General features: G+C 41.4%; 2 protein-coding genes across 6 annotated transcripts; both read left to right on the top strand.

Moving 5' to 3' along the window:
• The first annotated feature begins 71 nt into the window (after positions 1 to 71).
• On the top strand, positions 72 to 3858 carry LOC129168112 (C-type mannose receptor 2-like). 4 transcript variants are annotated; one of them, XM_054753010.1, is made up of 6 exons: positions 72 to 1797; positions 2007 to 2399; positions 2463 to 2631; positions 2708 to 2883; positions 3270 to 3352; positions 3417 to 3524. In XM_054753010.1, exons 1-6 carry the CDS (start codon positions 1761 to 1763, stop codon positions 3492 to 3494), a joined length of 936 nt encoding a protein of 311 aa, XP_054608985.1. In that variant the 5' UTR covers positions 72 to 1760; the 3' UTR covers positions 3495 to 3524. The 4 variants fall into 4 exon arrangements, with proteins under 4 accessions (XP_054608985.1, XP_054608982.1, XP_054608983.1 ...); XM_054753007.1 differs by having other exon boundaries at positions 262 to 391; positions 1746 to 1797; positions 2007 to 2631; XM_054753008.1 differs by having other exon boundaries at positions 307 to 379; positions 1746 to 1797; positions 2007 to 2631.
• A 1072-nt stretch (positions 3859 to 4930) lies between these two features.
• On the top strand, positions 4931 to 10831 carry mrpl48 (mitochondrial ribosomal protein L48). 2 transcript variants are annotated; one of them, XM_054753801.1, is made up of 8 exons: positions 4931 to 5063; positions 5432 to 5463; positions 5554 to 5588; positions 5652 to 5740; positions 5813 to 5982; positions 6062 to 6164; positions 10031 to 10120; positions 10197 to 10831. In XM_054753801.1, exons 1-8 carry the CDS (start codon positions 5043 to 5045, stop codon positions 10272 to 10274), a joined length of 618 nt encoding a protein of 205 aa, XP_054609776.1. In that variant the 5' UTR covers positions 4931 to 5042; the 3' UTR covers positions 10275 to 10831. The 2 variants fall into 2 exon arrangements, with proteins under 2 accessions (XP_054609776.1, XP_054609777.1); XM_054753802.1 differs by having other exon boundaries at positions 4940 to 5063; positions 5435 to 5463.
• The last annotated feature ends 421 nt before the right edge of the window (positions 10832 to 11252 follow it).

The raw sequence follows: 11252 nt of genomic DNA, 5'->3' as shown, positions 1-11252 counted from the left end.
TAAAAGGAACTGTCATTTCTTACGTGTGGAATTCCTCATTGGTCATCTGAACCACAGTACATTGTGTTTTGTTGAGCGAATTGAATGGCTGGGGCAAATGCTGATGCGCCTTTTTTTCTACCACAAAAGTCCTGATGTGGGCAGGGCTTTTATGCACCTTTGCCTCACTGAAGCGGCTCATTGATGTGACCCCCCTCTTGACCTTCTCTTGAAGCTTTTCTTACGTATAGTGTTGCACCCCTGAGGCGACACAAGCCAAACCTGTTCTCCTTTGGAAATTTTGGTGCAGGAGGAACGTATAGAATGCACAAAGGAGCCAGCCAGAAAGACAAGAAAACTGTTGACATCACTTGAGTCTCACTCAAAAAAGGCAACCAAAGTAAGAAGTCTGGTGAGTGAGGAGCTCTTTGTTCATTGTCCATTTTGTAGGGTTTTCTTATTTGAAAAGCACAATATTGTTTTTAATTTGACTTTGAAGTTACGTCATTTAATACATTTGCTCATTTATTATGACTAACGTGAATGTTCTTTCTCAGTGTGAACAGGTGAAAAAATATATATATATGTGTATATACGTGTGTGTGTGTAATTGTAATCTTTTCATGGCACAACACAAAGGAAATGATTTGATACAGTGTAAAGTAGTCATTGTGTAGCTTGGATAACTGAATTTGCCACTGATGTCTAAACCGCTGGCAACAAAGTGAGTGCACCCCAATGCTAAACTGTACAAAGAATTGTTGCTCAACATCAGTGGTTCTCAATTATGTTCTGTCATGCCCCCACTGGGGGACAGAAATGTTTTTGCGCCTCCCCGATTTGAAATACTATTGAAACTGATATTTATCTGTACTGTACAGACTGAACTCGAAACTGACACCAGCGAAACGCAACAAAATGGAGAGCAGTGTAGCATACAAGCGTATTCAAAAGTCAAATTGCATGCTGAGTACGACAAATTCATACATGTTGGCAGCAGGTCTGTGCTAATATTGAAAGTCCGACAGTTCACTGCTCCCAGTTCCCCAAAGCACTGCTCTACATAAAGATTTTCTAGGTTTTAAGAATATTGCCAACACCCTGAAATTGAGCACAGCACGGTGGCCATGGTCGACCAAGGAAGTTGAATGCACATGCTCAGCGTCATATCCACAGGTTGTGTTTGTAAAATATGCGTACGATAAGACAAAGACAAACTTATTTGGTTCAGATAGTGTCCAGCGTGTGGGGCAGCCAGGTGAGGAGTACAAAGACAAGTGTGTCATGATGCCCTCCCTTCCTAAATTGAGCCGCAGGGCAGTATTCTAACAAAGATCCCAAACACACCTTCAAGACGACCACCCTTGCCGAAGAAGCTGAGGCTTCAGGTGATGGGCTGGCCAGGGCATGTCTCCAGACCTAAACCCAACTGTCATGGACGCCAGGAGGATTCCAGAGGGAACCTGTGACGCTCTAGTGAACTCCATTACCAAGAGAGTTAAAACAGGTTGGAAAACAAAGGTATCCACACTAACCATTCACACTTCAGACATTTTCAGTGGGGGTGTGTTGTTTTTTTTTTTCTAGGGAACAGCAAATTTACACTGTTATCCAAGCTGTACACTGACTACATTGTATCAAAGTGCTGTTACTTTAGGATTATCCCATGAAAAGATATAATTTAATAATTTGAAATAATAATTTGCAGAAATATAAGGGAACTCACGTTTGTGAAATACTGTATACAAAACTGATTTGTGTTGCAGGAAAACAAGTCGGGTATGAACTGGAACGTGCCTGTCCTTGTCCTCATCGCTGGTAACGACAAATTATTTTTCTAATTTCTATGAAAGTCTTAGGCCTAAATTAGATTTGTACTTTTAAAGGTCCCCTCGAGTATTTTATGTAGTTTTTTTTTTTTTATTTGGCAGATTAAAAAGGCTTTTAGTAAGCTTTCTCAGAGGAAGTCTTCAGAGGGCTTGCAGAAATGACCCCATGTGGCCACTGATGAATTCCTGTGTCCATAGGCGTGTGCGCACTTCCGGGTTTGCGCGCTGTCCGCCAGTACCACTACGCCAAAGAAACAGTCAACTGGCGGGAGGCGCAGTCGCTCTGCCGTGACCTCCACAGCGACCTGGCCACAGTCACCAGTACTGAGGAAGCAAAGAGACTGGTGGAGGTGTCACACGGTTCCATTGGCGGTCTTGGCGGCAAGACCTGGATTGGGCTGCGGGACGACCTCAACAAGTGGATGTGGTCAAATCCTCATGACGGCAACCTGAGGCCAAGCGTGTACAACAACTGGACCAAGGCACAGCCGGACAACTTCAACGGGAATCAGTTGTGCGTGAAGATGGTGGGCGATGGCGGGTGGAACGACAACTCTTGCGCCGAATTGTTGCCATTCGTCTGCTACAATGGTCTGCACTTCATTGAAGCGCCCAGGAATGTGGTGATCCTTGACATCCTCTTCTTGTTCCCAGCCACTGCCGTTCAGAAGTTCGTCAGGGTGGTAGAGCGTCTGAACTGGTTGGAAGCTCAGAGCTACTGCCGCAAATTCCACACAGATCTAGTCACCATCAAGAGTGAGACGGACAATGTCAAAGTCAGGAGCATTAATGATGGGAAAGACGTCTGGATCGGCCTCAACAGGTGTGATGTTGAAACACAAAATCATTTTAAATGGTTTTAAATTCTGTTTTACCCTCCTTTATTTGGACTCCCACAGGACTCGGCAGTGGTCTGACGGGAGTGACTCACTCTTCCGCTTGTGGAAGGCGAAACAGCCGGATAACGCCAAAGGGATTCAGCAGTGCACAGTGGTGGATCTTGGCAGTGAGGAAGGACTTTGGTCGGATGAAGACTGCACCTTGAAGCTGCCGTATGTGTGCCTCAGAGATAATGGTATGAATGTTGTCTTCATTTTAACATGGAAAGTGTGCCAAGAAGTGGTGTGGTTCACTTAACCTTAATCAGTCTATCAGACCTGGAGTGGACCAGATTGAACTGGTTCTTCTCACCATGTGAATGCAAACACTGCATGGCAGTGGATCACAGCACTGAACAATGGTTTTGGTCAGATGAAGACTGCATCTTGGCACTGCCGTATGTTTGTCTCAAAGATGACTGTATGATCGGCGCCTTCATTCGTGCGTGTTCCCATGTGACAAGCTTCTTGAATAACTTTTTCCTCATTTCACCAGTCCCGTTTCTGTTTTTGGTCCACGATAAAAGAGAGATCCAACAAAACAAACATCAAATTTAGGCACTTCCTCTTCCTGTGTTTGCAGTTCATGTGGTCGACCTCCAGGTGAAGCTGACCTCCACAATGACGCTGACCGAGAATGAGCTCGCCGTGCTGGTGGAGAGAGAGGTGAGAAACACACATCAACGCAGAACCACAAATTTAAAAAAAAAGGGACTGTTTTTGTCACCAGTTTTCCACCATGTTGATCCAAATGGGACTTCCTGACAACATTGAAGTCCGTCTGAATAGCGGCCTCAACCAGGAGTGACATGCAGTCAGGGGAGGCATAAAGAAGAACAAAAAAACAAATAACATGAAATAAATATTAATATTTGTCCATTTAACTGTGTTATAAATGTCTTTTTTTTAACCGTTCAGTGCTGCAATCTAACGCACGCCCCCTGACCATTACACCACCATTGGTTGACAGCTGAGTCAGTGAATTCTGTTATTTTATTATCTTATTCTGCTGCATGCTGTGGCAACGAGCGAGGTGTCAGATTACTCGTCCATTTTCTTCTTTTGCTGCCTTAGATTGACTTGGCGATGGATGTACCCCTTTGCACAAAATGAGCCCACCCATGGATCGTGGGGCCCAACGCACAGTGCCTGTTCTGCATGTAGGGAGGGGCAGCGCTGCACATTTGTGTGACAGCATTGAGTCTTTGGTATGTGTGAATATAGGTGTGTGTGTGTGTGTGTGTGTGTGTGCAGCATGATTCAGGTTCAGGGGTTCGTCAGTCTCTTCTGTTTTTTGACAACAGCACCAGCTAGAGCTATATTTAGCAACAAGTCAAATGCATTAAATATATTTTTTCATCTGTTCAATAAATGAATGAATGAACTTGACTTCTAAAATGGAGGATTATATATCCAAGCTCAACAGAAGATGATCAGACTTTTACAATAAAGTATCATAACTTTTCCTGGAGATGGATAGGGTGGATGTACTTCATGTAGGCCTACAAATAAAGACAAAATTAGAAAATATAAAACAAAATAAGACAAAATTCAGTTTACTGAAAAAAAAAATAATGGGACTAAGAAGTATTTCAAAAGTTTTTAACGAAAGTGAATTATTCTCTTCTATTTTTGTTATCCTCTCAATGAACAACCTGTATTAACATTTTTTGAAAATCCAAAGGAGTCAGTGCCTCACCAGCCATGTTCCTCACCACACTGTCAACCAGCCAGCTCCAGTGGATGATGTGATGTGAATTAGCATCATGGGTGATGAATGCATGACACCATTGATTTGTAAACATACTTGTACTTTCCCACAAAATAAAAACTGCTTGCAAGTAGGGTGACCATATTTTGATTAGCGAAAACCAGGACACTTTGCCTCGCAATAAGATACTCAAATGATACTGGAAGTTTATTAAAAGATGTCTTATAATTTCAATACATTTAAAGTATGCCTACTCTGTATGGATAGAAAATTGTTATATTACAAAATACTATCTGCAACCAAGACACAAATTCCAAAGGAGGACGTTTTCACCCTAGTATGTGACTGGAAGGATTTGTTTTTTGTTAGTTAATAGCTCAAAATATATATATTAGTAAATATAATATGTATATATAAGTAATAACAATAATATACGTGACGTTTTCAAAACATTGGTCCACGCAGAATGCAAAAACGAGTGGGCAAGTATGCAGGAACTGTTTACTATAATTTGTTCCTCATTTAAACGTGCATGCAAAGACGACGAACCAGCTTCCGGTTATGACTTCCGGGTCTTCCAGTCGCATGTCTGGTGTTATTTGTGTCTACGAGCATTAATAATTGTGCCCAAATAGAAGCCGGGCAATGAATCCTGTTCTACGAAAGGTAATTTATTTAAATTTGCCATCGAATGATATGTAGTTCACATAAGACATTCGCTCCATTCGATGGAACTGTGTCCTTAGTGAGGGTGCTACACATTCCGAAGTTGTATACGTATTAGCACCAAATGCTAACTTAGAAATTAGCGGTGTCTCTCTCTCTCACACACACACACACACATACACTACATTAAATGTTTTACATCGTTCTAATGTATAATACATTGGCATTTGTATACGTTAAAACATCTTGCTAAGAATTTCTCAGTTGACCTTTCCAAATACTGCCCTCATTTGGTTGTATAGTTCATTACAGTACACAGAACAGCACCCGGTCATATTTAGTGCATTCTTTTTTTTGGTTTTAATTAGCAGGTGCTGACTCAAGGACTATTGTTGTGCAGGTAAGTACCTCATGCTGGCCCCCATAAAACCTCCATTTTTGTTTCTCTAGGAAAATAATTGATGTAATTGTAATGTGTTTGTCTTGAAAGGGCTCGATCATGTACCCAGCAGCTTCCTGTTTGGGGTAAGATAATAAGTTAGTGGTGTTCAACGGAAAAGATGCATAATGTTCTTCTGTCATCTGCAGGTGGTGTTGCTCACACACAGGAAAGGCAATACAAAGGTGCCCCGACGCAAGGCATCGGCAGGTGGAAGCATCTTTTGCCCAAAGAAGTGGTAAGAAAGCAGACGATCATCATCATTAAAATTATTATACTTACCAATCTCTGAACATCTATTGTTGGTCAGCCAAAGAAGAAACATGACAAGCATCAGATGCAGAGCATCATGGACGCCACCAGCACGGCATACGGGACCCTGAACGTTAACGTGTCAGGCTATGACATGACAATGGTAGAACACTACGCTCAGTACATTCACAACCTGTGCACGCGGCTTGGCGTTGGTGTGGCAGAGAGGTAACTTGAATGCTTTTAATTTTATTGAATACCTTTATCCCCTGGAGACTAAGTGTGTGAGACATGAACTCTTGCTCAGCTATGCATTGCCGACCCAAAGCACAGAGGTGATGCTGATGCCGGAGCATGGCACCAAGATGCTTGTGGACTCGATTCTGAAGACCCACAAACGTGTTATTCAGGTGAGTTGAATTTCAGGGTGTACTCACACCTAAAGTCCAGCACGTTTGGCTATTGTGAGTGCTCAGATCAGAGGCCAACCACGGCACACTTCCCTCCTTTGCAAACCTGCCAACATGTACAGATTTTTTTGTGCACAGCACACGTTTGAGTGTAATGTGATGTGCACCTCTGAAAAATCCTCATACTATGGTGATGCTGACAGTTAAGTTTGTGATTGGTCGGCTAATAGTACATTATTTCCTGTGTGTATATTACTTGTTCACAGTGCAGACAGGCCACTTCGGCGAACGCCTTCTCCGATTTCAGGTCTACTGACTGTTGTCACGCATTGATTACTCCCAGCTGCAATAACGCTCCCCCTTTTTAGTTGTGGAATTAGTATAGTTTAATTACTATGGTTTGCTTGTGACAGGAAGCTAGCCAGCGAAGGCTATATCCACACAAACACGGATATTTTCAAAAATGCACTGGAGTTAAAAAAAAAAAAAAAAATTAAAAAAATAAAAATAAATCCTTCCCCATAAAAACACATTCCCCAGCTATCGTGCGTATTTTGGCCTGAAAGAAGCCTGAAAACCACAGCTGACTCTGTCTCGCATTATAACGCCTCTGTTCATCAATATGATAACGTATTAGATGAACCATGACGTGTACAATATCTTTAAAATCAGTGCTCACTTACATTGAGCCCAGGAGCCATCACGAATGTTTTTTAATTGCTTGTTATAAATTTCTGCAAGTTTGGCAGGTCTGCCTTTGGCACAATTGGAAGAGGTGGGCCGGGGCATGGCATGATTGTGATGTGTTGTGTCTGGCTGCCGAGACATGGCCCAGGGGTCAGCTGACAGCGTCCCAGCCCACCGGAAGAAGTGCACACTATCAAACAAATCTCTGTGTGAATGGATCGGTAGCTAGATTCTTCATTCATCTCCAATAATTATGTTTTCTTCAATATGAATTTAAATTCAAAGTCGGTGTAAAATTAAGTCCAGATTAAAATTTGAAATTGAAGTTGACACTTTCCTCAGTGAGTAAGTCAGAAGCAGAGTCTCCAAAGACTTAGGCTGTATCCCAATTCTACCCCTTTCCCCTATGTTTTGCACGTTCCGAATTCTCCTTAAATCAAGGGGTAAGGGGTAAGTGCTAAGGGGTGTACAGCCCTGGAAACCAAGTGTGGTCGGGGAGCAGACTTGGAATGAAGGGGTAGGAGGAACTACAACACCAGCTGACAAGACAGCAGAGCGGAGACCGAAAGAAGCATATAAATGTAAGTAGTTAAGCAGAATTATTGATTTTCACAGTAACGTCACTCATGTTTTATAAGATAGTCAATCATTTGCTACTCGACGTAAATATTTGCAGTTTTTTTAAATTGTTGATTCTCGGTAGTTATAACTAGCCGGCTAACATCGATATCTAACTTCACTGCAATCTGCTGCATTTCATAAATGAATAGACGATGATTAGATAGCGACCACATTAGCCTGTTAATTGTTAAGCTGTATTTAAAAAATTGCTCGCTAATCTACATTATTGAGCTGTACTGAGACGTTTGCGCTTTATATTATCACTCATGTAACGCAGCACATCGTAGTGAAGTCTGTTGCTGTGAATTATAGCCTATAGCCTGAATTATAGTCTACCAACAATCCTCATAGTGAGATATATTTATTGTATTCAGCATACAGTATCGATGGTCGGGAATTGAGCTAAATAAAAGATGTAAACAACATGACCATATGTGGACAACACACCACATTATCAAAGTTTATTCAACTTTTGGAATCTAACCTTGTCCCATCTATTTTTTTTTTAAACCATCACTCTATATTTGTTTTCAGCTATTAACACTATTACTATACTACTATTACTATTATTATTGTATTTGCAGTGAGTTAATAGTTGCAGCCCATCAATCATGCATATGTCATTCCTGCAGGAGATGCTGAGCCAACTGAAGTCAGCCCTCTGCTACATCACACAGCACTCCAGTACCTTTCAAAAGCTGCAATCCCCGTATGGAAAAGTCAACAAAATGCCATTCTGGACAATGACAGGAGGAGAGCGAGGCCAATACAGAGAGGTTTTTAAAAGTTGAAATGATCCTTGACAAGGTTTATACATATGTTGATGAAGTTTGTTATATTTGTTATATTTGTTATATTTAACTGTCATATGTACATTTGATATATTTTCTATTTTGCTTACCGTATGTTGTAGGGTGCTTTTTATTACAGCTGTTTGTTGTTTTGCAATAAATGTCACAGTTTGTAAAAATGTGTACCCTTTTATTAAAATAAGGTGTTCTGAGGTAGGCTATATAACATTGAAATAATGTAGAAATGTCTTGCCGTATTTTACAGTAGGAAACATCTGCCTTTGTCACAGCCAGCAAGCAGTGAAGGGTGATGACAGTTTGATGAAGTGTTGAAAGTCAAGTTCTAACGAGGCAAGCAAAAATCAAAGTTCAATGAAGCAGGTGAGGAAAATACAAGTAGAGTCCAGTAGATTATTCCAGAGGAAAAAGACGTTATCCTGTGAAGTAGGGGTACCACAAGATCTCGATCTCACGAGATTAAAACGTGACGATGTTTCTCGTTTAGAGACAAGCTGTCTGGGGAGAACATCGCAGCCAGATATCTATCAGACTGTGAATTATGGCATCGCCACTGTGAATGATAATACATGCAGTATAGAAGTGGCAGTGCACGAGGCAGGATTGCAACTACACTTTAAGTGCTTTCTGCACACTGTAAACCTTGCAATCCTACCTGCATTCTGTGTTTCCACCGTCACGCACTTGCAACATGTCCACTTTTTCCATCTGAGTTCAACAGCTGCTGCTGTGTTAATGTCCGAGTGGAAGCTGTAGTAATTCGACATTTTCAAATTTACTCAAGATCAAAACACGATCTCAGCACGAAAACATAATTGCTTCTCTCAAAACGTGATATTAGTGTCTATTTTTCAACTACTTCCTTCTTCCACACTTTGAGAATCATGGGAACTGTAGTGCTTTTAATGTAAACTTAGAGCTGCTGGTTCAATATTACATGGGTATCAAATTCATTTAGGTCCTTATTACATAAGATTGTTACCCAGCTGTTGTATCTTCTGGGGTCAGAAGTGTTGTATTATATAAAATAGAGGAGATTACACTCAAATGTTAAACATGCATATCTATAAAGAATTTAGTACTATCAATGTAGTCAAGTCTGAGAATGTCTGTAATGCATTTGCTACTTGCAACTTCTTAATCCACACATTTCAGAACAGACATAAAGAGCACAGTCGTCCCTTGCCTGGGACATTATATCTAATATATTAAGTAATACAAGCGTAAGGGTGAATGTACTGTATGGGTGTTATTTCATGTCTAAAGGGCTCTAATGTTAAAAAACATTTTCGATGCCATAACCAAAAAAATATTACATTTATTAATATTTAATCCTACTTCACGGACATTCACTTTATTGCGGTTGAATCTGGACCCAATTAACAGCCATAAACTGTACTCAAAACGATCCTAAAATTTAAACCCACTGTACGCTTGCTCACCCATGACTACATTTGTGTGCGTAATAAAGACGTGGTATGGTAATTAATGCCATTGCTCTTCTATGAAGTAATTAATGACAGCTGCCACCTTGCACAAGAGCAATAATCAGAACGACTTCCCATTAGACTGCAAATAAAGCAGTTTTTCAGCAGAATAGAAATGATCCAGAGCACCAAATGAGTTGTGTGAGCGCACGCCAGTGGGGGCCAGGAGAGGGAAGAGGGAATCATCCTCAAACCCAATCAAATCAATGGCCTAGTGTGAGCACCCCCTAACTGTCACTGTTTGTGTGCCCCTCCCACACAGCTGAGCAGCCTGAAGGCAAGACTGTGTCCCATTTTGATGGACATGCTCATGAAAAACCAGCCGGAAGGGGTCCAGCTATCAGTGAAGGAGGTGACTCCACCTTGTTTTGACAGCTTGTCCCTTCCTAATTGTTGTCTAATTGTATTTCTATTTTGTCCCCTCTCAGCACACCCAGGCTGACTTCCTAGCCCGCTTCAAGTCTCGTCCTGAGCTGGAGGGTCTCTTAGCTCAGATTAGCCAATAGGCAGTTTGTTAATAAGATTTTTTTGTAGAAAATAGAAGCATGTATGCTATTTCCAGTTAAAAGATTTGTTTAACATTGTCTAAATAGCTGGCAACACGAGTGAGTAGCAAGATCATTAGGCTAAGATAGGATAGGATACAAGACTTTATGTGTCATATCCCACATTAGGAAATTCCATGGTTTCAGTGTAAAATTTATAGCACATACAGCAGTGATATGCAGCAAGGGGAGGCAGGTGAGGCAGAGCATACAGACAGAGAGATGAACATAAAACAAATATGAAATAAATTATATTAAGAATGTATTTTCTGTATGATGCCAATCCTTTCATTTTCTAAGATGAGGCTGCCGCGAGCGTCTCTTCTTGGCTTAGTGCACAAACCCTGCTCATCGTCTGAGCGCACTGACTTGGATGTTTCTGTTTGTCAGCATGTGGCCAATAATATAATTGTAGAAACATTATACGCCATGACTTTCTGCCGCCTGTGTAATGTCTTAACTATAAGTGTGACATTGTAATTCTTGCTAATCAGACAATAAAATACACAGAAATTTCACACGCGGAGGTACTGCAGTACTTCACCTCATTCTGAAGGGGTGGGCATGCGTAAGCTGAAGGTGCTTGTCACTGCCATCCTTCCATGCAGAGGAAAAGCCTGCGTTTGTTTTTTTTTTTGTTGTTTTTTTTACAGCAGCACCACCAGCTGGAGAGCAGCAAGCCAATACACTTCACTCTATCACAGTTTTTCAAAAATAAATTGCATTGCCAGCTGGTGTTGAAATTGCTGGAGAAGTCGAAAAACATGACTCTTACTGCACTTCCTGTGGTCTCCAGATGGGACAGGGACAGATGCAGCAGGTAGATGATGGCATCATCCACCCCAATGCCCGCGCGATAAGCGAACTGCAGTGGAGTCAACGCCTGCGGGCAGAAGTGGCTGAGGATGATCTTCTCCATGTTCTTCAAACAGATCAATT

This window comes from Dunckerocampus dactyliophorus, chromosome 15 (assembly GCF_027744805.1).
Source record: "Dunckerocampus dactyliophorus isolate RoL2022-P2 chromosome 15, RoL_Ddac_1.1, whole genome shotgun sequence".
Lineage (NCBI taxonomy): Eukaryota > Metazoa > Chordata > Actinopteri > Syngnathiformes > Syngnathidae > Dunckerocampus > Dunckerocampus dactyliophorus.
The sequence above is the reverse complement of the archived record's forward strand: the minus strand, read 5'-3'. Positions and strand labels throughout refer to the sequence as shown.